Genomic DNA, 27,430 nt, shown 5'->3' with positions numbered 1-27,430 from the left:
AGCACTGCTGCTCAGCACTTCTCCTTGTTCTGACTCCTGCATGGCCCCCTCTGAGCCACGCTGGACACTCATGGGTGCCAGCCCACCTCCTTGCTGCTCCCTGCAGGGAGGAAGCTTTGGCAGTCACATTTCAGAGCTCAGGCTGAGCCTTCCCTGTCCACACCTCACAGCAGCATTGCCTCCTCTCTGCATGGGAGCTTATGAGAGCCTCTCTGCTGAGCAAGACAGAGCAGCTTGTGACCAGCTATATCCCAGCCAAAAGTATGCACCTGGACAGGGGAACTTTGCACAGGCACAAAAGAATTGTCCCAGAAGTGCCTCAATCGCTTCTGCAAAGAGAGAGTCCCTTTGGAGACCAGTCCAGCACAGGCACCTCAGAGGGATGGGGCAGGGGCACAGGGCAGCAGGCAGGAAGCAAACCTCCCAGGGAAAAGAGTGGAGGCCAGACAAATTACAGGAGTACTCATCAGTATTGAAGAAACATGCTGTCCGAGCCTGTGCCCAGGATTCAGACATCCCTGCTAGAAAAATAGCCTTTGCTAAGACCTGTGTGAGGGAGAAGAGCTGGATGGAGCTTCATCTCTGCCCTGTAGTTCTGTGGCAATGTCTGTGGGCCTGGCAACTGGCTCTGGGAAAGGCTGGCTGCAGCACGAGGGACATGTCCAAACCTGCTGTTCCCATGGGAAGGAAGGTTTGTGTCCATGCTTGGAGAGGGCAGGTTCTTCCCCTGGCGGTCAGCAGGGCCCTGCTCAGCTCTTTCTTCTCTTCCTGGTGCTTCTCCTGGGGCTGGTGAGTCCCTTCTTTTGAAGGGACAAAGGGGAGGTGGATGGAGGGTGGGAGACAGAGAGCATTGGGCTGGGGCCATGGCAGGGATGTGCCAGGTCCCCAGTGTTCAGCAGCACTTGCTGAGGGTGGTCCTTGGCATCTGCAACAGCCAGCAGGACCCCAGCACCCCTGAGCTGGGGCTGCTCTTGGGGCTTCACACACAGCCATTGTCCTGCTCAGCATCAACTCTGCCCTCCCCAAAATGGGGCAATTCACATCTGAACAAATCCACTTGTGTTGGGGATTGCAAACCAGAGCCACTCTCACTCCTGCCAACGTGAGGAATGCACTGTGCTGCCACCTCCTGCCATCATCACATGCCCCACACCCCCAAAACCCCTCCTCATAGGGAAGAGGAAATAAGGTTTTCACATTTTATTGTAATGAAGTCTACGTGTCTGAAAAGCAGCCCCAAAACCCTCTGCAAGGACTTTCAGACACACAAGGGAAAGGGGAAACTTTGCCACTGGCCCTTGTTCACAGTTTTGTTGTAGAAATGGTTTTAGCTAGCAGTTTCCTTAACTTCCCAGCCACACAGCCATGTGAATGGGTGCCAGTGGTATCTGACCACAGAGGTGTGCCAGTCCCTCCTGGCTGCAGAGAACAAAAATAACTGGAGAAAGTAACTTGAGTGTACTTGAACCCAGATGGCAGAAACAGAAACCCAAACAGTTTGCTTAAACAATACAATTGTTTGAAATAATAAGGTTGATAATTTTGGGAAAAGAACTTCTATTTTTAAGTCTCTGGACAGGTTTACTTTTGTAAAAATAAACCCCTTCTCAAATACAAAAAAATTGTATTTGAGATAAAGTCATCAAAATATTAGTATCCTACCATCAAGGAGAGAATAAGTACATTGAGCAAAGAGGGAGAAACTTCTGGTAGAAGTGCAGTCCTGGACTGGCATGAGTCCCCTACGAGGGAGCAAGTGAACACTAGCTCAATCCCAGACCACCCCCTGGAGAACTGGTGGCAAACAGGCAGGAGAATGTGTTTCTTGTGGTTCATGTGGTGAAACATGGGGCTCAGCCTCCTGTTTCCAGCAGCCAGTGTGGAGGCTGAGTCCACAGTAACCACTCTGCCCAATGATGGTGACAGAAAGCCCACCTCCAGGCTGGTAACATGGTGACAGTCCCTGCTGCACCTGGGGCTTGCTACCTTGCTGGCTGTGGTGGGCAAGGAAGTTTTGTGCTGGGGAATTTCAATCCATTTAATTTATTGCCATTGGTGATAAAACCAAAAGTGCAGAGCCGGAGGCACAGTTCCTGTGAAGAGTTTATTGGTGTAGCTGTTTCCACTACAGTCAGAAGAGTCACAATGCACAGAAACAACAGGCCTCCTACACTACACAGGGAGGACAGGACACACACGGCCACAGACACACAGAGACACTCGTCTCTCTGCCCCGGGCCCTGTAGGGGGCCAGGCTGTGGGCAGGACCTGCTGTGGGGAGGCTTCTTTCTCTGATGGGATATTTCTGCAGCCTCCCGAGGAAGGCATTGGACCCTCCCGGTAATGAAGCACCCACCATCTCTCGCAGGAGCCAGGCTGGTACGTGGGAATGGGGGCAGCATCTTCTCCCAAATCCAATGGTGAAGTGAGCATCCCAGCCTCCTCTGGAAGAACAGTCCAGCTCTGACCATCAGGAAGAGGCTCAGCTGCCTTTCTCTCCTGGCATTAACCTTGGAGTTTCCAGGGCAGCAAGGGCACCATCAAACAGTTTCTGGGCCAGCTCTGAACAAAGGCTGCCAGCTCAGGGACACCCGAGGGAACAGGTCTGTCAGGTGGGAACGTGTGATGCACAGCAAGTCCCACCTGAACACGAGGAAGAACTTTACTGTGCAGTGACTGAGCACTGGAACAGGTTGCCCAGAGAGACTGTGGAGTGTCCCTCCCTGGAGATATTGCAGAACTGTCTGGATACAATCCTGTGCCATGTGCTCTGGGATGACTTGGCTTGGGCAGGGAGGTTGGACCAGATGATCCACTGTGGTCTCTTCCAACCTGACCCATTCTGTGATTCTGTGGAGCTGCCCAGAGGTGATGGGGGCTGAGTGCTGGGCACCCTGAGTGCTGCTCCTTCCCACCTGGAGGGCACTGCTGGATGTGAAAGTGATCTCAATATGGCAGCAAAACTGGGGCTGGGGCTTCAGTGACTTCCTTGTAGGCTTGCAGGGAGCCAGACTCAGTGGATCACTGCACAGGGAAAGGGAGGGACCCAAAGGACTGTTTTGTGCTCCAGCACTACATTTCTTGTGTAGCTTCTTAAACATGATTTGTTCTCAGAGACAGGAATGTGGGAATCAGGAACTGGGATACAGCCCTGTGATAAGTGTTTACTCCTGCAACCTCTGAGGAGGTGCAGAATGGCAGAGGACTCCTCTTAGTTCCTGCAAGAGGACAAGCATTCAAGCACTCAGAATACCTGCTTATCTCCAGCCTTCCCTCCCTGTGCAGTTTGCCTTTGGAAATAAGGTTGGGAAAATTGAGAGGGAGAGGAGCCAAACAGCCTCTTCCATGTCAAGCAAGAGCTGAAAACAGTCATGTGGGAAGGTGACTGGACAGAAAACAGTCTGGAGGACTGGGCTAGGGTGCCAGTCCCTCTTTGCCTGTCTGTCAGGCTGCAGCAGCCCCGTGGGGCAGTAGCTGTGGCAGAGGCCTGGTATGAGCACTCCTAGAAGGGGGCAGAGAGAGCAGGAGCAAGGCATCTGCCAGCTGAGTAAGGAGGTTGCTGGCCTGGGAGAAGAGGCAGCTTCTAGCCCATTCCTGTGAGTGCTCAGTGTCATGTGCTGAGATACCCAAGCTCCCCAAGCGTCATGGTAGTGGAAGGGAATGCAGTGGCACCAGCTGGCATGGTTCCCCTTCACCGCCTGGAGACCAGGCACAGGCTGCCTCCAGCAGGGAAGGGTCAGACCCCTGACCCAGGGCACTCAAGACCCACACAGCTTTGGGATGTGAGAGGCATCTCTCAGCCCACCAGGTCCAAGAGGAGAGAGACTCACAGCCTCTGCTGAGCGAGCGATGGGGCAGCCAGAGCCGGGCTGCATCCTGCAGGGCTATGGAACAGCCATTCATTGGTCCAGGCAAGAGACAGTGTGACTCATGGCAAGTCTCCAGTTAGTTCTTGGGAGGGGTGAGCAGGCCTGAGCTGCCTGTTCCACAAGCAGGGAGGACAGCTCCCAGCTCACACAGGCATGTGCAGCTCGTTGTACTCGTCCCGGCCATCCTCGTCGAAATTTGGCTCCGCATCCTCCGAGTCCAACTGAGAAGAGGCAGAGACCAGGCTATGAAGGCCACAGCTGCCCCCACTGTGGGGTCAAGCCTGGCACAGAGGGATCTGCACACTGCAACCCAGTCAGCTGAGCTGTGCTGGGAAAAGCAAAGCTCTTGCTCCTTCCCCTCCCAGCAGGCTTCTTTAAACCCTCATGCCCATCCATGCGTCCCCAGCCCGATGCCCTTTCTATTCTAAAGCCTGGGGCTTTGGTCCAGCACCGCAGCTCCTTCCTCTCCCCCTGCTGGCAGCATTCACTTCTGGGTGCTGCTCCAGGCTCTCCTCCAACAAAAGCTCAGGATGTTGACAGCAGCAGAGGAGCTGCCAGCTCTTGAAGAGCTGCCAGTACCCTGGCACTGTGGTTACATGCTGAAGTGCCTACAGCCATAGGCTCTGATGTGCTGCTGGGCTGTTCTTGCTGCTGGTTCAGTGGGGAATTGGTGTGTTTCTTGGTGAAGGAGCCACAAGATGGAAAGGGAAATCCTTATTCCAGGCCTCTGCCTGGTAGGAACCTGTTTCCTTGCCCCCGGCTGCCCATCCATCTCATACTGCACTCCCAGGGCTACAAGATCCAAGGAAGCCATCCACCCATTTACTGCTATTGAGCAAAGACCCTCAAGGCTTTGCTGGCCCATCATCTCCCAGCCTTTCAGGCTGCCAAATCTCTTCAACCTCATTCCAGTGTTGCAAGCTAGACTGAGGACAGCTGTCTGCTCACCGCTTTGAGCTCCCTGTCGTGGAAGAAGCGGGGCAGCACGAAACGTCGCAATGGCACTGTCATGATCAGGACAAAGGGGAAGGCCAGCGATGCCACTGTAGATTTCACCACCCAGAGCAGTACAATGCAGGCCAGTTGAATGCAGGTGAAGAGATTCATTCTCCAGGTCTTCACCTAGTAGGTAAACCCAGTCTAAGAACACATTATCTTTCCACAAAGATTAACGAAGACCCAACTGGCAAAACAAAACTCTTCTGCATAGCATAGTACAGCAGAGTACTGCTGCTGCAGAGTCTACCTGCCTTTACTCTACAGCCAGGTAGAACTCCATAACACATCAGCCTCTGTGCTACCTGGCAGCATACCCACCTGGCAATGCAGTGTCCCTCTACCCCTGCAAGCAGTGCATCAATCCTACAAATTATCTGTCAAATCTATACAATATCCTGGCAATGTACTCCTGGGTGCAGCCTGCCAGCATCGTACCACCTCTCTGCATGCCTTGCACTTACTTCTCAGCACAAACTTGCAGCCAAGCAGGGTCACCAAGCCAAGTATCACTCTAACAAAATGCCATCCTCCCCTCACCTGTTTCTTCTTCCTCCTCCCCTCATTACCTCGTTCTGTGCAACCTGCCTTTGCTCACCTTGACAACGTAGATGTGGTCAGGGTGGTGCTTGGATGGCATGAAGATCAGGAGCAGGCGCTCGTAGAGCTGGATGCCGGTGAGCGATGTAACCCCCATGTAGAGGAAGATGCCGAAGAGCACGGCCAGTGGGATCTGCCTCAGCATGTTCCCCATCACAATGGACAGACCTGCACAGACAGAGCTCAGGGCATGTGTATCTCACACCAGCCCCTCCGCAAGGCACCTCAGCCTCCCCACCTCCTCTGTGTCCTGGAGCACAAGGGAAAGGAAGCTCAGTATGGGTAGGTGTGGGCACTCCTGCAGTGAGCAGGCAGAGCATGGACAGGCCCATGGCGCACGGACACTGCCAGGAGATTCAAGTGCTCGGTGCTGACTTCTCCCCTCCCGTGCTCCCTGAGCAGAGGCTCACCGACAAGGGCAGCAATGAGCACTCCGGTGACACGCTGCTCCTTCACCTCCTCGATCCTGGGCTTCTCCCCGGGTGCGATGGCCTTGCTCATGACGGTCAGCGCATTGACGTGCGTGACGGAGCGCACCGTGGCCGCCGTCAGCCAGGGCAGCCCGAAGAGAGCGCAGAGGCCCCCCATAGTGCCAATGAGCAGAAGGTCCAGGTGGAAGCCAGAGCCTTTCAGCAACTTCCTCTCCTTCTTGCTAACAATCAGCCTGGAAGAAAATATAGCCTGGGTCAGTGCAAGGCCCAGGTCAGAGCCCAGGGACAGCACTGCAGTTGGGGACAACGCTCACTGGAGACAGCACACATGGGGATAACAAGAAGATGGCTGAGGAGGGGAATGGTGGCTGTCAGGCTCAGGTTAGCAGTTTCCTCCTGTGCTTGGCTGAGGCAGTCTCCACCACACCATTTGCCAAGAGGGGAGACAAAAGATGATGGGAGAAGCCAAGGTACAGTCTGAAATGGCCAGGATCCTGCTCTTGCTGCTCCTCTGGGATGTCCGTTGCATTTCCAAGTGAACCAGCACCCATCTTGGCCTTGCCTGTCTAGGGGTTAGCAGTGGTTGAGGTTGGAGGGGGAGATACTCACGTAGTGATCTGTGTCTCCATGAAGATAAGAATGAAGACCAGGAGGGCAGGGATGGCAGAGGCAAACATCATCCACAGTGGAAAGGTCCCACTACTGCCCATGGGGTGGATGAACCAGCCACGCTTGTGAGGGGACGTGACCGACAGGCCGGAGGGAACATTCAGCTTCTGGTGGTGTAGTTGCAAAACCCAGCAGTTACTCATTAATACAAAAAAGCTCACAGCCTCACACAGCTTTGATCCTCCTCTCCTGGTGCTCTCCCTGTTCTGAACGCCTCAGATGATGGGATAAGCCACCCTGAACTGAGTAGGACTTTCTCATGGATAATCCCCTTCAGTATAAAAACCCCCATGTTCCTTAACATAGGCCTGTGTCATTTCCTTTCAGCTACATAAATTCCCTTCATTTTTTCCAAGAGACCAAGGAAATATCTTCTCTCAGGAACCTCACTCCCATGTCAGTCCTTGCAGACCATGGTTAAAATGCTCCTTGACCTCTGCTTGGACAAATTAAGTGTTCTGAACTGCCTACCATTTTCTGAGGTGGCTTTCCAGACTTTCCAAGGCTCTTCTGTAACATTTTACAGCATTGTTTTTGCAGTGCAAACCCCAGCAGTGGCCACATTCTGTGGAAATGACCTCACCCTGACCATGTTCAGAGGGAATATCATGTTTGTGCTCCCATCAGACCACACAGACTCCTAGCTGTACATCATCCTGACCCTGCGTTCATCAGCATTTGAACCCTTGGCTCTGTGCTGCTCTACAGCAATTTCTGCTATCTGCACTGCAGGCAGAGTTTATGATTTGCATTTATGTTAATCAGCATAAGTATGAATAATATTTCTGGAATGTTTGTCCTTGAGTTAAGCTGTGTAACTAAGTACCATTTTCTCGGAAAGCTTTGTACATTTGCTGAGTTAATACTAAAATGATAATGCTTTTGATAGTAACTGTAGAAGTGTAGCGGGGTATGAAAAGAATGTAACAAAGTGCATGATTTTACTAATGTCTGATAGACTGAAATTTTTCATTGAAATTCAAATGAATAAAAATGCATTTGGATTCCACCAAGCCTTGCGCTGTTTTGATAAAAAGCTTGCATGATGAACAGGAAATACTTTTCACCCTCTTCCCAATCTTAGCACAAAAAAAAAAAAAACAACCAAAACCAACCAAACAAAAAAAAACCCAACCCAAAAATATATAACTCCATACCTACTGAAAAAGGAGAAAAAATAAAACCTGTGAGATACGTTTCTTTGATAACATTAAGTTATCAAACTTAAGTTTGTGCATAAACTGGGAAAAAATTGTATTTGAGATAAAGTCATCAAAATATTAGTATCCTACCATCAAGGAGAGAATAAGTACATTGAGTACTAAACTCATGACAAATACCCTATTGAAACCATTCTACATGCCACCTTCTTCAGTGTGCATAAACAGTTTATGTCTTGTTGATTGACTGCAAGTGTTTAGAGTTGCAAATGCATTGAATCTCCCTAAAGCCCCTAAACTCTCCCCTACTGACAGCTAGAAGACCAGAAGGATGCCAGGACATTCCAGTCCCTGTAGCTGTGGCCTCAGCCTTAGCAAGACCCTTGGAGCTTCCCTTCAGCGTGGGAGTGAGGATGAGGGGAATATTTCTGTTTGCTTTGTGCTGTTATGACTAAAGAGGCAGGAAATACAAATTCCCCTTTGCACAAGAGCAGGCCAGTGCCACAGGGATCACTGCTGGGCTGCAGGAAAGGCTCAGAGGGCAGTGCTGGCACCTACCTGTGTGTATGTGTCAGTGATGGTGTAATCCACCAGCACCATGACCAGGATGGAGATGGGGATCCCAAAGTCTCCGATGATCCGCCGTGCCTGCAGAACACAGACCTGTCATTAGCGAAAGGAACAGGCCAGCTCTGTGCAAGCACAGGGAGCCTACAGCAAAGAGAAGCCCCAGATGGGGCCAGCATCACTCCAAACCTGAGCACTGCTGATGGGCAGGGCAAGGAAACCCAGCCTTGACCCCTGGGGCTGTGCATCCCACTGCCCACACAACATGCTCTTTTATGACTGGCTAATTGCTCCTGCTGGCCTATTTAGACAGTGCTCCAGGTACTACACAGATACCCTGCATGTAGACAGATGTCCAAAGAGAAAAAGTTGTAAGCTCTTCTTCTTATATTCTAGTTTAAGAGACTTGTATGCAATCCAGTGAGCTTTCCCAAGGTCCAGAGGACTTTACAGCAGCCTCACTGGAGCAGGACAGTGCAGATACCATCATCAACAGTCAGCTCTTGTCTGCACCTAGGGTGGGCTACCATCCCTCCTGCAAGGTATTTAAAGGGTTTCTGGTGTTTCTTTGGAGGACATCCAAGCGTTCTGGAGAATAAAGATCTGTAGCCAGAAGTATTATTTGTTTGGTGTGTCCCTTGTCCTTGACATGTGAACCCCACAAACTGCTCACCTTTCCTCCTAAGAAGCGGCTGTTCTTGAACTTGCGCATAAAGAAGGCAATGAAGAAGGTGCCCAGCATGAGGATGAGGGAGAGCAGAGCAGTGTTGGGCTGCATCCTGGTTCCCATTGATATCGCATCTGTAGAGAGCACGCTGGCATTCAGGCTGCTCTGCACGTTTGGTGGGTAGAACTTCAGCAAAGGATGTTCTGCAAACACCTGAGCGGATGAGAGAAGCAGCAGACAAGTTACCACAAGGAGTGGCAGGGGGCACTGTCACTACTGGGGGCAGGGGGAAGCGGAGCTGTCCTGCTCTGTGGAGAGGTGAGGGCAGTAGATGGCGGGCACGCACAATCCCAGCATCCGTCACCTCGCCTCGCAACCTACCCAGCTGGAGAGGGTTGGGGAGAGAAAAGTGGCCCCTCTTTAATGTCTCCTGCAGGAAGAGAAGGGGAGAGAGACATTAGGGCTCTTCCTGCCACTCTCTGTGGTGGCACAGGAGCCAGCTGGGCTGAGGCATGAGACCAGCAAAGAACTGCTCTGCAGAATGTCTACGAAAGTTGTGGCTGAGCTGGCCCTGTTCCCTGGCCTCCTGTGTGCTAAAGCAGCAGGTTCCTAAGGGATTAAGAAATGCAGCAGCCCATCTCCCCAGGGAAGGTTCACCTTGTACAGTTTGTAGAAGGTCTCATAGATAAAGATGAGAGAGATGAGGAAAGCAAAGATCTCCTGGGTGAAGGGCGAGATGTAGCGCACCAAGAAGCTTCCTTCTGCTGCCACGATAATGAAGATGAAGACGATGAGCCACAAACCAATCCACACTCTGCCTGTCAGATACTCAATGCCTTGTGTCTGGCAGAACTGAAATGGAAAGGGGAAGGAGTTACTCATGTCTCCTCAGGCTGCCTCCTGCATCCACTCCCCATTAAGATCAAAGACTGTCCTGAAAAAAAGCATCTACATCTGCTTGGGCATCCAGCACAGAATCAGTCAATTCATTGCTAGAATCACAGGTAAATTTGCAGACTTTGCATTAACACCTGACAGCTCACACCAAGCAGGTCTTTACCGCTCCAGTCTTTGTAACAGTACCTCTTTCATGCTCTGCTGAAGCCCGCCCATGCATAACACTCCCCATCCCACCCATATGGAGGTGCCATTGCTCAGACACAGCTCTCCATTGTTCTATGCACTCAACAGCACAAGCCTGTTCCCTACAAAGGAGGGCCTGAGCATCCTGCTACATCCCACTGCATAAAGGCCACGATCTCACACTGCACCCTGTGTACAGACAGTTGCATGTGTGTGGAGAAAAGGCCCCAGGCTGCCACCACAGAGGAGACCATCTCCACTGCCTCTTCTCATCTACAGCTGTTTCCAGGACAAATCATACCCCTCCCTTTGCAGCCTTCCTCAGTACCACCACAGGCAGAGGTACTCTGTACACAGTGACTGGACAAAGCAAAAGTGGTCAGTGAGAAGTGCAGTTACAGGAGAGCAGAGAAATTCCCACTCTGCAATAGCATCACCAGCTCCAAACTCTTGAGAAGGTGACCATCCAGCTGTAGAAAAAACCATGCTTTTTCAAAGACACAGACATGCTGGGAGTCAGAGAAAAGGAGAAAAATTAGATTCACTGCTTCAAGGTACAGTGATACAGGGATGCTTTCAAGAGCAAAGAGGTCATGCTACTTGAGAAAGAAACATATCCATCCTGGCTGGCCAGGCTACCTCTCCACACACCCTTAGGCTCATCCTTAGAGGTGGGAGTAATATATGTGGCACGTCCCAAACGGGTGGTACACTGAATGTTATTGAGCTCCCATAAAAGGAAACCTGGACACAGATAAAAATGGTGAAATGGACTTCAAAGGAAGCCCCAAGAACAGTGAAATTTTAGGATGCAGCTACAAGTGCTCAATGTGCCAAAGAGCTGCAGCACAGAGCTGGGAGACAGTGCTCTCCTCACAGTCAGCATGTAGAGGAGTGCTGTTATCAGTGTCACACCTCAAGGGATAATGGATACAGCAGTGGGAGGTAGAAGTCCCTGTAGTGGGACCTGCCAAGGGACAGCAGAGACAAGGGCAGCCCTGTCTGAGCTGAGAGCAGCCTGGAAGGACTCAAAGAGTTCACAGTAACAAAGACCCTTTGTAGAGCTGAGAATGCCAGTTGCCCTCTCCAGAGCAAGGACAGAGCAAGCAGGTGCCAAGCACAGACACTGTCTCACATGTACCTTGTAAAAAGCTTCTTCAAACACCAGCAGAGGCCCTGAGAAGCCAATGACCAGGAGTGGCTGGGCTCCAAGCAGGGAGAAGAGGATCCCTAAAACCGAGGTGGAGATTATCAGCTCGGAGACCCCCATGAGACCCTCAGTTTTCTCTCCTGGGAAAGAGAACAATGTATGAGTGTTACAGCCTGGACACAGGCACCATCAGCACAGACAGGCAGGCTGCACAGTTCTGGACAGAGGAGGCAGGTCCCCATCCCATCAGTCAGAGGTGCCCTGTGTTAGGCAGGGAGCATGGAGGGAGCCCTGGCAGCCGAGGCTGGAGAAGCCAAATGGCAGGGAGGGAACAAGGCAGCAGCCGAGGCGCAGCACCACCACTCTCCCTGAGTGAACAGCACCAAAGCCCACCCCAGAACAGCATCACACAGACACAGCCAGTGTCCCAGAGTGCAAAGAGCAGACCAGAAAGCAGGCCCATTACCTAGGAGTCCCCCGAAGGTGATGGCAGGAGAGAGAGCAGCAAAGTAGATGAAGAGAACGGCTGCGAGACACTGGCTGTGCAAGGCGTCTCTGATGTCACTGAGGTATTTGGGGTACCTGCGCTTTATGTCCCGAACCAGACCTCCAAAAAAGATCCCGGTTCGCTTCAAAGGGTCATCCTCAGCTTCCTCCTCTTCTTCCTCAGCTTTCACTTCACACAGCTCTGGAGGTGCATGGAGGGCAAGGCTTCAGCAAGGAACACAGCTGGGCCCCTGGCCTGTCCCTCTCCCAAATACCTCACAGAGCAGCGCTAGCCTGGTGGGCCCCCTGCCACAGCACATCCCAGTGCCTCCAGCTGTCCCCAGCCACCAGAGCTGCCCACAGTCACTGTCCTGCTCCCCTTGCCCCACTCCCCACTCCCCACTGCAGGAGCCAGGCCCTGCTCACCCTTCTGCCAGGCTCTGGGAGGGGAGGGCCCATTGGTGCACACAGGGCACTAGGCACAAACTTGCCCAAATGTGAATGGAGAGACCTTTGGCTTCCTGAGCAGTGCCCTCCTTCATGGACTTCTGCTCCCTCTCCTTCCTCTTCTTCAGCAGCAACTTCTGGAAGGTGGCAATGGATTTGAGCAAGTCTTTCCCCTCCACCTCTGATGGGGGAATGACAATGCTGCAGTCCAAGAACTCGTTGATTGCATTGAGGAGGTCTTGACGATCATCTGCCATGTATGCAGCCTCATGGAAGTGCTGGAAGGAGCAGGGAAAAAGAGAGAGGGAGAAGGCTCAGACCAAGCCTAGACCCAGCTACTACAGCCCGGAAAGACAATGCTTGCTATGACCTTCAGAGTAACATTCTCCCCCTCCATCCACTACTCATCTCACACCTGCCACTCTGTGACCCACACTCCTGAATCCCACCTCCTGTTTTGAGGGAGAAGCTGGTAGAGCCCTAAAGCATCACAGTTAAAAAGCACAAGAACCACGAACTGAGCAGGGAGCACAAGAAACTCTTGGGAGTCTCCACATGGAGACGCAGAGCGAGAAAATAAGCATCTACAGCATGAGGGGAGCCATGCAAAGAAAACTAGGCAGAAAAGGGGACATATATCTGACAGCAGGAGCAGGTTAGCAAGGAAGGACTAAGGAGACCAGGCAGGGAGGTGCTGGCAAACAGGTGTAAGTGCTGCACTGTCTCTGGAACATGCCTCCAGAGAAAAGGCTGGAGGATGATGAATGAGTGAACAGCCTGTAAAGGAGGTAGGGGACAGCTAAGGTCCCTGCAGCACACAGACTCCCTGGAGCCACAGCTTCAATGTAAATGATACTGTGCTCTCTCCACGGCGCCAGGACTGTGTAACCTTGCTGTGGCCAGCCCTGGCTGCAGCAGCTGGCTCTGCTCTTCCAGCAAGAGCACCAGAGACTCAAATGAATGAGGTCACCCCACAAACACAGCACAGAAGCTGGAATAGCACCTCATCTCTTCTGGCTAAAACCACATTCTCAGCTGAGCCCCACACAACTTCAGGGAAGGAATCTTTCAGTCTTGCTGCCTCTAATGCAATTTTTCTGATTGAGCATTTTAGTCTCCAGTTCAGTGAAAGTTGTGCAATAGAGGCAGTAGAGGAAGGTTTGTTACTTGCTTATAGTTACGAGGCACCAGCAGGAAGGACCTGTGAATCTCTGATCCTCTTGTGCTGGATGTATACAGCAGATGCTCAGATTGTCTCTCCTTTGCATTTAATTCCTTACCAAGGTAATCAATTTCACTGCCATCTAGACAGATGGGGGACTTCTAGCAGTGCACTTGCTTGGCAGAAAAACCTTGCAGTCTCTTCATCTCTTCTATATGGATGTGCTCCTCTACATGGATGCCCCAGCAATGGGACTCAGCTAAAAAGCTTCATCCAAACATCTGAAAACAGTCCCCAGGAACTGCTGGGTTTTTGTTAGTGTGGTCCAGGCCAGGTGCCATGGTCACAGACATCACTTAGCCTCCCCACCTCTCTGTGAAACGTTGACTGAACATCACTTCTCTTACCCTGGGTCATCCTTTTCTCCTGCTTTTACACATGGTCCCTGTCTTCACGCAGCCTAGCACACTCTGTCCCAGCCAAATAAGTGTCTGTCCTACTCTTTGCTCTGCACTGGAACATTCCACCTTGGCCAAGCCAGGCTGACCTTAAAAATCCCAGGTGCTCACACCTGCCTACCCCACCTGAGCCCTTGCACAGCTCTCATCTAAGGACTGTCTAAGGAGCCAGCAAAGCTCCCTCACAGCATCACTGCCCACCAGCTCCTCACCTTGTCAGACATGAGCGTGGAGATTGAGCGGCCAATTTCGTGGTAGTCCATGTTGGCCTGGCTAGGTCCCAGCAGCACAAAGATGAATCTGACAGGAATTGGGACCTCCAAGACAGATTCCAGGAAGACAGCCTCATTCAGTCGGACGAAGGCCATGGTTGGCTGCTCCAGAAACTGCACACAACCTACCAGGGGGCAATGTTTGGAGCAGAGTTAATCACTGGAGTGAGCTGTACTGGGCTGCCTTTAACAGCAGAGACAGGGGTTTTGGAGGCTCCTACAAGCCCTGCAGTCATGTACTTTCTCCAGACCACAGACACAGCACTGAACTTCACACTGAGGACTGCTCCAAGTGCCTCACTGATCATTCACAAGCAGTGCCACTTTCTTTAGCCTCCCAGTTAGCCCACTCTCAATCCCTTACAGATGGGCTCTACTTACACTATAAGGGGCTAAGTTTAAACTAGAAGGTTTTTTCCCACTTATGGAAGGAAACTTTTTACATGTTACTTTTATCAAACAAACTTCTAATCTCATCAAAGAATGAAATCAGGTTCGTTTGACATGACCTATTTCCCATAAACCTTACTGCTTGGCAATAATTACATTCATATTCTTTAGCTCTTTAGTAATTGAATCCCATATTAGCTCTGCCACTATGCTGGCCGAGAAGGATGCCAGGTTAAACAGCCTATAGGAACTGGCTCACTGTTCTCCCCTCCTTGAGCTATGAGCTTTCTCTGTTAACTTGTACCTTCCCTGTATTCCTAAACTATTTTTTTTCAGAGAAAAGTAAGTCAGTGCTCTAAAGACTCATAGGTGCAAACTGCACATTTTGTTTTACAATGTCTGCATCTCATCAGTGCTTGGCAGTCTCCTCAGTTCCTAACAGATTGGGAAGTACTCCTGCATCCTCCAGCACACCAGCCACTTCCTTCACATACCCAGCACAAATGTTTATTGAATACTGGTATTTCACTGGCATTATTACTGATCTTTCTGCCATCTGTGTCCAGCAAAGAGCTGTGCACTGTGTCAGGCTAGCAAATCTGGGCCTTCTGAGAGTCAAAGCAAATCCCAAGACACAGCCTTAGCTCAGAAACAAGACAATGTTTAGTTATTTGAGTACTCAAAAGTGCACTTAGGAACCTGATTTGGCCTCATCGTGATTAAGCATCAGTTTGGTTGAGCTGCCAAGCCTCTTTGCCTGAGCTTTTAATCTATTGGGTAGACAATGACATTTATTTTGCTTGTAGTGTAGTTAGGTTTGCTGATACGTTAACACCAGTGCTAAGAGGAATACTCTTGCAATCAGAAGGCACCAAGCCCACTGATGCTCAAGCTTGCCTGCTCACAGCCCTCCTGTACAGAGAAATATGTCCTGGTAGTGCTACAGTCAATACCTGAGACCTTGCCGCCAGCCAGGCCCTGCTTCTGTCAACTCAAAGCTTGCTGGCACACACAGCCAGCAGCCAACACTGATCAGGGACAGGGCCCAGCAGCTGGCAAGGTGTTACGAGGCCAGACAGAGAGAAGCAATGGTCAAGGGGCAGGGTGATGGCTTGGCCATCAGTCCCCAGGCACCACTCACCTACTTCTGAGCTGCAAAACCAGACATGCTGTGAGCCTGGCAGGACTTCCACCCCTAAGTTGGGCCCCAGCTCCCAGGAGCAGCATCTATCAATGTCTTTTTTAATTTAGGAAAAGAACTAGCCTGGCAGGCCATATATTTGCTATACACAAACAGAAGATGAATCATCACCAAAGGAGGGAGTGTACCAGGCTCACTCCCCAGCTGAACACATATGAGAAGACCAAATATCCCTGGGGAGTGAGGACACACCAGGATCTGCACTAGTCACTGGGGGACTCTACATGCCACCTCTTACCCACAAGCACCACTGTGGCCTCTGCATCTTCAGGGATTTTCTCCATCAGCTTTAAGTATTTACGATGGCCCTCAGAGTTATGAAGATGTGGGTTTTTCTGCCATAAAGAATACAAATAAGTAAGGGTGAAGTCCCCGTGCTTTGGTCTCCCTACACAGCCTCGCACCCCACTGGCACAAATGCAGCTGGGCTTGCCTTGGCTGCACACCCAATGCCTGCTTCACAGCAAGGCACCCTCACAGCAAAGGCCACCCTGCAAGAGCCAGGGCTGCTGCTGCCATTACATGCTCAAGCAGACATCTGCATATAGTGCAAAGCCAAAACTAGGCACCAAAATCATAATGTAGCAACCCGATTTCCAGCACTCCAGGTAATCCAGTCCTTGCATTACAAGGTTTCCCCACAAAGGGGCTCAGAGGTGGGCACCATGGCCTGCTGGCAGCCAACAGCTGTCCCCAGAATGTGGAAAACGACACAGTAACCCTCCCCCAGGTCACCCTCACCTCCTTGCACTCAGTCTCATTGGCCTTGGGGTCAGCCATCTCAATGCGCTCTTCCCCCATGAGGGGCACACATGTGTCCGTGGTGTGGTTGTGATGGTGGTTCCCCACGATGGAGTTCATGCTGGAGCTGGAGTGGTTCCTTGGGAAGAAGCCCTCTTTCTCATCATTGGGATGGCTGAGGGGAGAGTAGTGGCGATGAGGGGACGTGTCTCCCTTGCCACCTGGGGCTCACAGATAACCCCCGGGCCCTGAGAGCCCACATCCATGCGCACCCACCTGTGCTTCAGCAGCAGGGCACGCAGCACGTTGGCTCGATCTTCTGCCCTGATCTGGTCAGAGATGATCATGGTCTCCACCATGAGGTGAGCAATGCCAGGCAGAGTGGTCTGCTCCAAGTCAAGGAGGACAGCACCTGCCAGCATGAGGGGAAGAGCCCTGCTCCTAGAGTGCAACACTCCCCATTGCATTCACATTCTGGGGACACAGCTGTTCCACCAGGAGCCAGGCTTTGGGTGGGGTACAGATTCAGCTGAGAAATGCCCAAGTGCCCCATGTCTTTTCTGTAAATCCTTGCCCCAAGAGAACCCAAAAGCTCCAAGATGCAGTGGTAATTCTGGTATCTCCTTATTTCAGTCTCCCACTCTGACCAAACTTGCTGACCACATCAAAGATGGGTCCAAGGCCCGCTGGCCAAGGCACAGCTGGGGGGTGCAGCTTCTGTGTGCCTGAGACCAGTGAAGCAGAGTGTGGAACCAACCAGGCACTCTTGAGCTAATTCAAACCCTGTCCAAACAGGCTGCAGGATGTCTCTCTCCACACACCCTACATGAAACCTGGACACAGATGCTGTTTCATGCCTCCAGTGAGGCACCTAACAGTGACGGAAGCTATCCAGCAAAACCTGTCCTAGAGCAAGAGACAAACCCTGGTCTGCTCTTCCTCACTCACCGTGGGCAATAGTCTTCCTGAGCTCCAGCAGACTGCGGAAGGACAGTGAAGCCACATGGGGCTTCCCCCACCTTGCTGTATCCTCCTCCACATCCTCCTCAAACTTGATCCAGCGGGCTGTCTCCCTCCAGTGCATCTCCTGGTTCTTATCCACCACCAGCTCATTCAGCTCCACAAACACCTAGTGTGGATCACAAGGACATGAGATGCATACAGCTCTACCAGCAGCACACAAAAAGCCTTAGCTCTCTTCTCCAGGTACTGCCTGGTCTGACATGATACTGGAACAAACCTGCCATGGTTTAACCAGAGGTTTACTGCACAGAAGCAGCCAGGATAAATATCACTGACAGCATGGCAGGAGCTTCCAACAGCACATGGAGCACCAGAAAGCTCCAAGTCACATGGTATGGGTAGAAAGGAGAGAATAATGCAATGCAGCACCCCTTTCTATCAAACTGCTGCAATTTTGTCCTCTGCCTTCTCCTCGGTGGCCCCCCCAAATTTCTCACACTCTCCAGAGATAGTGATGTTACTGTGCTGCCAACTTCCACAAAAACATCACCATTTCTGTGACTTTTAAATGCCTTTCCTAAAGTCAACGCTTTGTGGTTTCAGGGAAATCTCCCCTTATATTGAAAAAAGTGTATTTTCAGCTCTCATGGTAAAGGATAACAGCATGAAATGTCACCCTCAAGGTCATGTAAATAATTAATTATATTGAAACACATCACTTTATAAATTGCATGTTTCTAGTCCTGATTTATGGTTTCTGAACAAGTGTGGGAGGACAGCACATGGATACCTCATGGGGCTTTCTATCCAGCTTCTTCTTCTTCTTCTTTTTCTTGACAGATGGAGTTGATGCTAATTTTTTGCTTGTCCTGGTGACCTGACTCCGAGACGGTTTTTTCATCAGATGCCTCCTCACACCTGGGTTATCTTCAAAGCGGTGGCCTGAAGACATAGGAAAGGAAAAAAGGCCACCAATTTATCTAGTGGATATACACTGTCTGGCAGGGAAACACATCCAACCACGTCCTTCTCTCATTAACTTAGGCTATCAAAGCCCTGGCAGCTGGAGAACTCACCATCCTCTGCCAGAATTCTGAAGATCCTTTCTGCCTCATTTGCCTACTTTCATCTCTTCCAGAGATGTCAACTAACCTCTTCACAGAGAAGGCTTCATCCTAGGCTGTGCTTACACTTGGGACTTCATCACAAATGCTTTTACTCATGGTACTCAAACAAGTGGTGTGGGAATCCTCCCCATATTCCCCCAACAAAAAGCAGCCTGCAGCCTTGGCTGCACAGTTCTGCACCCACACAGCAAAGGCAGGCACCTGGCTGGGCCTCACCCCTTGCACCAGGGAAGGCCTGGTGCTCAGCAAGCATGAAGGGCAGTGAAAGGGAAGGATATTTAGCTGCTGGTCTGGGAGACATAAGGAAATATCAATGTCTGTTTTATTTAATTGTGTGACGAGACTGTAGGATAACACTGCAGCCTGGGGCTGGCTCGGAGGCTGGCAGTGAAGTTGAGCTATCGCTGCTTCTAAATGATCCGCAGTGCCGCGGTAATGCCCTCAGAGAGGTCTGAGTTAGAGACTGGCTGGCTGAGGCAAAGCCTCACAAAGGCTGTTAATGCTGCTCTACAGACCCATCACTGTGCTGCTGGCTAGCCAGTGCCCACCAAAATGCAGCCACAACCATACTAGCCTTTTTGCAATGCCAGAGAAACAGCACCAGGCAACAGCCTGCCAGGGAGGATTTCCCTGGATGCTACCCAGGGACAGCAAGTGTATCTTTCTCAGCACAGACAACCCACAGGAATGTGGAAACCCTCAGAGCCTCATTACAGGATGGGCAGGCTGATTATGGAGTCAGGGCTTTTGCTCAGCTTTGGTCAATTGAGGTTTGCTGTCTGTGCTTGTAAGACAATGCCAAGGTCCTCTCCCTGGCAGAGCAAGGGCAGCTCTCCATTGGCTGGGGTGAATGTTCTGCTTGCATACATCTTTCTGCACTTAGCTTCAAGACCTGCAGCTTTCAGGGTATGAGAGACAGTAAAAAGCACAGGGTTTTAAGTCTGAGTGGCCTCTTTGATGTTGCAGAAAAATAGCTGTACACCTCTGGCATGGAAAGACACACCCAGCATCAGGCCAGGCATACCATGGCCTTGCACCTTGGAAATCTGGGTCGCTAAATTAAATATAAAAGGAATCAATACTGAGCCTGAGGGCATTTTCCCCCATTGGCTGTCCTGCTGATGCACGTCCTGCTGATGGTGGGACTCCTCCCTGCTCCACTTACTGCCCTGCAATGTCGATAGGAGCCAATACCGGCCCAATAACCACTAGAACGTTTCTGGGAGCTGGGCACGTGTGGGGCTCCCATGGAGTTTCACATGGATTTCTCAGTTCCTGCACACACAGCAGCCACTTCAGCACACTCAGTATGAGCTCATGCATGAAACCAGCAGTCCATCATGCAGATGATCTTGGTATCTGGCACCTTTGCTCCAATCCCTGCAGCTTCTGATTCTCCTATGCACCCTGGGACTCCTTTTCTCTGTGTCCCTGGAAAACCAGGCCCCAAGTACACTCTACCCAGCAAGACAAAGGACAGCAAGCTTTCCTCTCACAGATGACAACTTACCACACAGTGCTCTTCAACAACAGCCCTAGAGAGCACCCACAGTCCTAGCCAGACAATGGCTGGAGGACAAATAAGAAGCAAGGAGCCACGTTTCCTGACTGCACCTCCAGGGACTCCCACAGTCGGTGACAGGGACAGGAATCAGAGTGCTGCAGGGTCCGAGAGTGTCGGTGAAGGCACATCTCCAGAGCCCTACCTACAGCAGACTAAGGAGAGATCTACTTTGCTGCTCTTCCTTGGTAGTGTTTTGGCTATTGAGATGCCAATAGGGGGCTACAACTCATAGGAGCAGGGTGGGCACCTGGTCTTAATTTAGGAGAACCACTGGCTTTGGGAGTCCCATGCAGAACCCAGCTGAAGTGGTCCAGGCTGCTCTACAGAGACCCTTTCTGTGTCCTGTAAGATTGGTGCCTTCCCCAGAGAAAGTCAAGCTCAAGAGAACACCTAAAAGTCCTTATGCAGGACAGGATCTTAGTCTCTGAGACCAAAGGGTGATATGCTCAGGGCATACTTCTGTCCTTCTTGTTTGAAGCCAAACCCCCCAAGGAGTACTGCTCTTGCTGTAGCTCCTCTCCAGTGCTCCCCAGGATCTGAGTGTGAAGACAGTGATGTCAGAGGACAGAGACCAATTCCTATGGTAGCTCCACTATGATGAACTGGTATGTCACCCTCCCACACAGCATCTCCTACAGTCTCTTCCAGAAGATGATCTCATCACGTTAGCTTCCACAGTCACATTTCTTCAGATGAACAAGTTCCTTTTCCACCAGCTTAAATCTGAATATGACAAATATGACTGCACTGGTTAAAGTCTTCCCCAAGAATGCCTTTTCTAGCAGGCTATTGCCTTCAATTTACACCTTCAATAGCTCCTGCTCCCCTCCCTTCACTTCCCTCAATCAACAAGAAGACCAGGAAGAGGCATCTGAGTATTTGTATCAGTACTAGAGAGCAACCTGCTATCCTGGCATCACAAGGATAATGCACACTGCCCATTCACCCCAATGCTTAAGTTACAGCAAGAAAAAAGAGATTTTAAACTCAGACTCTTGAAATATATAAAAAAACACTTTCAACTCAGATTCTTGAAATATTTAAAACTAGACTAAGTGAAATGCTAATCAACATACTGTAAGACAGAGCCCCATGCTGGCTTCTGGAAAAAGCTACTGCCCTGTCCTGCACAGAGGCCAAGTCTCTCCTGGCTGATGCTAAGTCCAATACGATAGGGATAGCTCATCCCTGCTGCCAACCAGGTGTCCAGGTTCAGCACTCCCCATGCTCCAAACACTTAAAAGAATGCAAGGAGACCAAGGACTCCATTCTGTTGAAAATATATTCCTCCTGGATCTGAGCTGGTCCTGGAAGAGGCATTGCCATGGAGTAAATAGCTGGGCAAGTGGCACTGGCTGAAAGTGAGCTGGCTCTGCACAAACAGACTCTGCTATCTCGGCCATATCTGACTCTGCCATACCTCTCTGCAGGATTAATCCACAATGTGGATTCATTATACAATTAAGAGTTTACTGTACAGAGCACCTACAGTATTAGCTGTAGCAATCAATGAATGTGTTAAATACTGGAAAGCCCAATTTCCCCACTTTGTAAGTGATGCATTATTACACCTGAGTGATCTGCCCCTTCTACCTTCCCAAGAATATCCATGTTTTCCAAGGTGAACCTGGAACAATTTCTTCACACTTTTAATTTACAGCTCATTCAGCTGAGGACAGCTGATGGCACCAATTTGCTCCAGGTTTCTATTTTGAACTTTGCTACTATTCTATGCCCTATCAATTTACAGTAATAAGTAGCAGACTTGTTACTGTAACAGCCACAAGCTAATCCCCACTAGCTGGTCCCTGCAGAAGCACATAGGCAGACATTTTTTTCCTGAAGGCTTGTAAAGATGGAACAGATGACAGAGAGAACACAATGCTGGGATTGAGAGGCAGGGCAAATTAAGTTTTTTTACCCAAGATCAAACAGTCTGAAGCAGAGACAGAGGCAGAAGCTGAACCAAGGCATCCTGAGCTCCAGTTACAATCACTCTGTTTTCCCACTCTTCTGTGTAAAGCTGTTTAAGTGGGCTAGTTCTGGGACATCACCCTCTCATGTGCACTCCTAAAATCCCTTGAAAAATTAACACATGATCCAGATGAGGACATTTGGACAGTTACCCATGAGCCATGGCTATGAACAGTACCACTCCCAAGGTGGGCCACCTTTAGCAATATGTACCAAGGAAGGAGCCCTGTGAGAGATAGGAGTGAGGCTCTGGTTTCTGCACAGTCTCCAAGACAGCTCAGAGATTGCTCTGCAAGGGATGTGAAGGTACAGAAACACATCTGGAGAACAGAAGACATTTTTGACTCTCAAGATTCCTATTCTCTCCTTCTCTGCTTTTCCCACTCTTGCTTCCTTTCTTCCTCTTTTCTCCCATCCAGGCACCCCAGCCAGCCTGCTATCACCTAGTTTCACAGCCATGCTCAAGCATGCAGGTACAAAGATTAGGTTATTTTTTTTCCTTTGGGCAATTAGATTACGGTACAGAGCTAGAACCTGATACCCACCTCCGCTGTCAGATCCGCACCTCAACTCAAATTCCAGGAAAAATAGCAGCAGCACACTGTCACCTTGTGCTACAAATGGAAGGGGCAATCTCTTTGTCCTTATACACACCTCAGAGCAGCTGCTTTTTCCCTGCCCACAGCATGGGCCACATCCTGATAAGCACAAACAGCAAGATGCAGCTGCCTCCGGAGCTGCTCGAGCGAGACACACAGACGAAAGCACCTCAGCACTACAAAACAGATTGGTACTAAGACCTCACACAGACACACAGGCATCAGGCAGCTCCTCTGGCGTCCCCAGACACCAGTGGGGCAGACTGTACTTCCTCTAAACCAGAAGACCAACCTGACATGGAGAGGGTACAGACAACAAACACAGGAGGGGGTTATGCACTGTAGCAGCGGGCTCTGATCTACAGCTGCAACCACGGGGTCACTGCTCTGGTACTTACAGGTGGGCTCCCCGCCTGGGTAGCCCAGATGGCTTCTGATGGCCTCCCATAAATCATAGTCTTCAAAATTGAAGGCAAATTCATCAAAGTCTTCATGGCTGAGTGAGTTGCGAATACAGGTGCTTATCACTACCTCCGGGCTGCTGCCCCCTTCTGATTCCTTTGCTGGCTCCTCTCTCTCCTGAAGGGTTGTCATGCTGTCCTTGTGAAGGTCAGGGGTCAGGTGTCATGAACGACACGCCTTCAGATGAGGAGCCAGGACAGCCAGGCTGACGTGTGGGAAGCAAGCTGCCCCCCCTGGAGGGCTTCACCACAGCCCTGGGGCCAGCCCCGGTGCCTCACTCCCCTGCTCACGGGGCATGAAGGTGCCGGCTGCAGCAGCCCCGAGGACTGATGAGGTTCCAGGAAGACTGGCTCCACCCAGGGATGCTTCTGTGGGGGGCTGCCCACCAGCTCCTCCAGAGCAGGGTCCTCGCTTTTCCGTGGGGTCTTGTGCCAGATGCCCAGGGATGCAGCACCCGTGGCCCGGGCACAGCCAGGCTGCATGTGCAGCACCGCTTTTCTCCCTCACTCCCCTCTGGTGTCTCCCTCCCTCTCCAGCCTGCAGAGCAACCTATTGAATTCTCCATGTCCCCAGGCCCGGAGCGTGCATTTCCATGACGTCTCTGTCTCTGTCCTCGTGCCACGCACAGGGGCAGTCCCCCTCTGAGGCGCTCCAGAGGAGGCAGCTGCCTCTGCCAGGAGAGCAGAGGAGAGGGGAGGCTCCTCACCTCAGGTTTTCTGCAATAGCAGAGCTGGCAGCGTGTCACACAGAGGGCTGATCACTGGGAAAGTGTGTCAGGAGAGGAGAAAGCTGGGTCTCAGGGAAATGCTGGAAACCCTGAACTGGAGAGGACAGGGGGGTGGGTGGTGGAGCAGGCAGCCATGGGGTAGGTGGGAGTAAGGATGCTGAAAACATGAAGATCAGCACTGTGGACAATGCAAAGCTAACAGAGATGAGACAGTGATGGAAAAGAAGGATGTGGGGAGCAGGAAGGTGAGGACCAGGTCCTGTGGCAGGCTGAAGACCATGCCTGAGGCTGCTAGGGGAGAGCAAGAGAGGCACGGGACAAAGGGACACACACACTGGTAACACAGGCAGTGTTGTAAAGCCTCACTTTTCATGCCATCCAAGTCAGCAGATGCCAGCATCTGGGCCTCGGCCTCGTCAGTGGGGACGCGCTGGTAGGCCGCGCTCTCCAGGGTGGTCATGCTGCCGATGCACATCCTCTCCTTCAAGTCATAGGTACCCCGCTGGCCACTCGCCACCTGGCCCCAGGCCTTGCGCTTCTCCCACCCGCGGGACAGACGCTCTCGAGGCCCGGGGGGGCTGTAGGAACCAAAGAGACTGACAGTAGTAAGCAGGGTGAATGACAATGGCCAGTGGCCTCAGGGGTTGGGGTTCCGTGGCCCAGCCCTGGCCAGCAAGCCCCCGAGAAGGAGCAGGGCCAGGAGTCCTCTCCTACAAAACCTGAAGGCTGCTCCTTCTGCTCCTCCTCTTCCCTATCACAGAGTGGGATCAGCTTGTGCCCAGTGTCAGGGACCTATCCCTGAGTCACAGCCTCATGGTCCCCTCCTGGGGCTTCCCAGCTTGCAGCTCAGCATGACAGCACAAGTTAGCTGGGAGGAAGGGTACTCCAGGTGCGCAGACCAGTGCCTCTAACCCTGCACTATGGGGATCCCATGGACCCAGGGATGTTGCAGGAGTCCCATGGAATCATCATCCCACCAGAAAGCAGCCCTCTTGCTCACATGGCCCTGGGGACAGACTCTGTGCAGTGCCCTGGAGCTGGGGAGAGCAGCAGGCAGCTTGGCACTGCTCACCTACCTGTGGAGAGAGGCAGGGCCCTTGTCCTGCAGCAGGTCAGCAAAGCGAGGCATGGGGGACAGGATGCCACATTCCTCCTCCACATGGAACTGCGCGGGGGCCGCAGTGCTGCTGGGCTCCTCCTCATCGCTGCCAACGGTGAACTGCAGAGACAACAGCCCTGACAGCAGGAGCTGGGCAGGCAGCCTTCACCCCAATCCTTGGCACACAGAACCTCCCCAAAATGGGCCACAGTGGCTTTCCCCACATGCCCCATACCCTGGGACTGCTCATATTGAGCCCTCCACTGTACTATAAAACTTCAGAACAGACACACTGATCTTCCCCCATGGGTCTTACAGCCCCAAAATGCTCATGCACACCCACCCCTGCATCCATACCAAGCAATCACTTACCTGTCACTGTCCTTTGGTGGCCATCTCTACTAGGCAAGGACAAATACACTCTTCCCACAATACTGCACAGCTACAACTTATCCCTGAGCAGCATACTTGCTGGCACCCTCCTACCACCTCCCTCCAGACTCCAAGCCCCATCCAGATAGGCACATCCTGGCCTTGCCTTTGGTTTGCTTGGGGACTCCAGCTTAGGGGATGTGTCCTTCCCACGAGCTTCGGCCTCAGATTCTGCAGAGATTTCTTTCTCCTGGACCTCCTCTGCCTCGGACTCTCCTTCTTCCTCTTCTTCTTCTTCCTCTTCTTCCTCCTCTTCTCCTCCCTCCTCGTCCTCTTCCTGGATGGTGGGGGTCACCTCTGAGGGAGGTATTGAGGTTTTCTTCTTTTTCCTCCTCCTTTTTTTCCTCCTGCTGGCACGGGGTGGCCTCTTTTGGAACTTGAGGGCAGAAGGGAGGTGAGTGGAAAGGGGATGATGGATGTGGTGCGAGGTTTGGCGGTGGACTGAGAGAGAAAAAGAGAGTCAGGGGCAGGAAGAGGCTGGGAGGAACCTGCCAGGCGCCCCTCCAGGAAACAGCATGGTCTGAAGATCAAGGGCCAGGAAGGGCAAGGAGAGCCACCAGCCCACAGGGACATAGCAAAGCTCTTTCACTGATGTGCCAGGCTGTGTCCAGCCTGGGATAGGTGGGGACACAGCCCCTGTGCAATGTCAAACCACCCCAACACAGCTCCACTGCCCTGGGGAAGGCAGCACTCTCCCTGTGTTGCCAAAAGCCATTTGCATGGCCGTGCAGAGCTGCAGTGACCTGCCCTGAGCAACATCCCCTTCCTAAACATGGGGAAATGTTTCTTGCATCCTCAAACAAGCATAATTTGGGGCCTTTACAAACTTTTTAGGGACATTAGTTAGTGGTTAGGCCATAGCTTAGTGGTGGACTTGGTGTTAGGTTTACAGTTGGACTTGATGATCTTAAAGGTCTTTTCCATCCTAAATGATAATGATTTCTTTTCTGCATAATGCTTCTTTGAGTTGAATAGATGTAGCTTATTTATCCCCCAGGCTTTGACAAAAAGTTCCTCCTACACAGCCACAGGAACAACAGTGCAGAAGTAACCTAAGTCCAAATCCCAGGTACTTTGAGAGCATGTGTTGTACCAGCCTCTGAAATTCAGGTTCAGTTAGGAGGCTGTCTTTTAAAAACCAGGGTAAAGAAACAGGGCAGAAGGACTTTTCTTTAAACTAATCTACAAAGAGAACTTCATACAGGCTTGACCTGGGTGTCATGGGAATTACAGAATGAGAAGAAATTAAGGACATTTCTGAGCCTTCATTCCAAAACAAAGGCAACACACCAGGCAGGGAAGAGGGTAAGCTCAGCATCCCACTGTGAGAGAAAGAGAAGCCATTGCTGCCAGGGCTAGCTGCAGGCACAAAGCCTCCCATGGACAGTCTGCAGGATGCACAGGTCCTGGGGCTGCACCCGGAGAGGCTGAAATCAGGGGGGCACCAGGCACTTGGCAAGGGGGTGTTGCTCGGCAGCTCTTCCTGAGCAATTGTTTCCAGACGGTTTAGATTTGGTTCCTTCCCAGCTTTCCTGTGACATGGCAGCAAAATCTGTTTATAGTGAAAACTACCTTCAAAGGACATTGTGAATGTAGGCTGTAACCTTCTCCCTGGGAGAGCCAGGCAGGTTCATTGTTCTGCTGTCATGTTTCCTTTCCTTTGGTTTCTCAAGTCTTTTCTTCCTTGTTTCCCCCCTTGGGAACAGCAGGGATATTTCACACATCCCCTTGGTTCAGAAGAAGCAGCTTGTGGCAAGATTAGAGGAGATTTAGAATGGTCAAATGTCTGCACACTGGAAAGAGTTTGGGCTCTTTATAAACACTTTTCTCTCAAAAGTGTTTTTTTCTTTGACTTAACTGGGTGTACCCCATTTCATTCACAAGACGTGGAAGACAGACCCTCCTGTCCTGCTGCTGTACTTCCATAGCACACCACCAGGTAGGTCAGGCACGAATTTCTAATATAAGAAGCAAGGAAGACCCTAACTATACATACATTGCTCCTTCAACAGCATAAAGCTGCTGATGAGGACACAGCCCATCTTTCCCTTCTGGCTTGTTCACTTCAATCCAAGGCAGAAATTTATTTTTTGGATCAGAAGGAAACTGAAGCCTTGGGCTGAAGGGAATGGCA

General features: G+C 51.3%; 1 protein-coding gene across 2 annotated transcripts in view; it reads right to left on the bottom strand.

Moving 5' to 3' along the window:
- Positions 1-2,085: 2,085 nt before the first annotated feature.
- The window catches only part of SLC4A3 (solute carrier family 4 member 3), a 28,631-nt gene continuing 3,286 nt past the window's right edge, over positions 2,086-27,430 (bottom strand). Inside the window, exons 3-22 of one of the 2 annotated variants that reach the window (XM_031056597.1) lie at positions 25,403-25,737; positions 24,842-24,984; positions 24,132-24,343; positions 18,103-18,254; positions 17,298-17,478; positions 16,626-16,761; positions 16,350-16,524; positions 15,847-15,943; positions 13,958-14,142; positions 12,190-12,403; positions 11,659-11,880; positions 11,184-11,332; positions 9,617-9,811; positions 8,966-9,172; positions 8,284-8,373; positions 6,506-6,672; positions 5,876-6,129; positions 5,464-5,633; positions 4,818-4,991; positions 2,086-4,090 (exon numbers count right to left, since the gene is read on the bottom strand). In XM_031056597.1, the coding sequence (XP_030912457.1) occupies positions 4,013-4,090; positions 4,818-4,991; positions 5,464-5,633; positions 5,876-6,129; positions 6,506-6,672; positions 8,284-8,373; positions 8,966-9,172; positions 9,617-9,811; positions 11,184-11,332; positions 11,659-11,880; positions 12,190-12,403; positions 13,958-14,142; positions 15,847-15,943; positions 16,350-16,524; positions 16,626-16,761; positions 17,298-17,478; positions 18,103-18,254; positions 24,132-24,343; positions 24,842-24,984; positions 25,403-25,737 (3,536 nt within the window). In that variant the 3' untranslated portion in view covers positions 2,086-4,012. Of the gene's footprint in view, positions 4,091-4,817; positions 4,992-5,463; positions 5,634-5,875; positions 6,130-6,505; positions 6,673-8,283; positions 8,374-8,965; positions 9,173-9,616; positions 9,812-11,183; positions 11,333-11,658; positions 11,881-12,189; positions 12,404-13,957; positions 14,143-15,846; positions 15,944-16,349; positions 16,525-16,625; positions 16,762-17,297; positions 17,479-18,102; positions 18,255-22,974; positions 23,171-24,131; positions 24,344-24,841; positions 24,985-25,402; positions 25,738-27,430 lie in introns of those variants that run through there. The other variant, XM_031056603.1, reaches the window with a different exon arrangement.

Source organism: Geospiza fortis, unplaced genomic scaffold (assembly GCF_000277835.1).
Source record: "Geospiza fortis unplaced genomic scaffold, GeoFor_1.0 scaffold112, whole genome shotgun sequence".
NCBI classification, from domain to species: Eukaryota; Metazoa; Chordata; class Aves; order Passeriformes; family Thraupidae; genus Geospiza; species Geospiza fortis.
The sequence above is the reverse complement of the archived record's forward strand: the minus strand, read 5'-3'. Positions and strand labels throughout refer to the sequence as shown.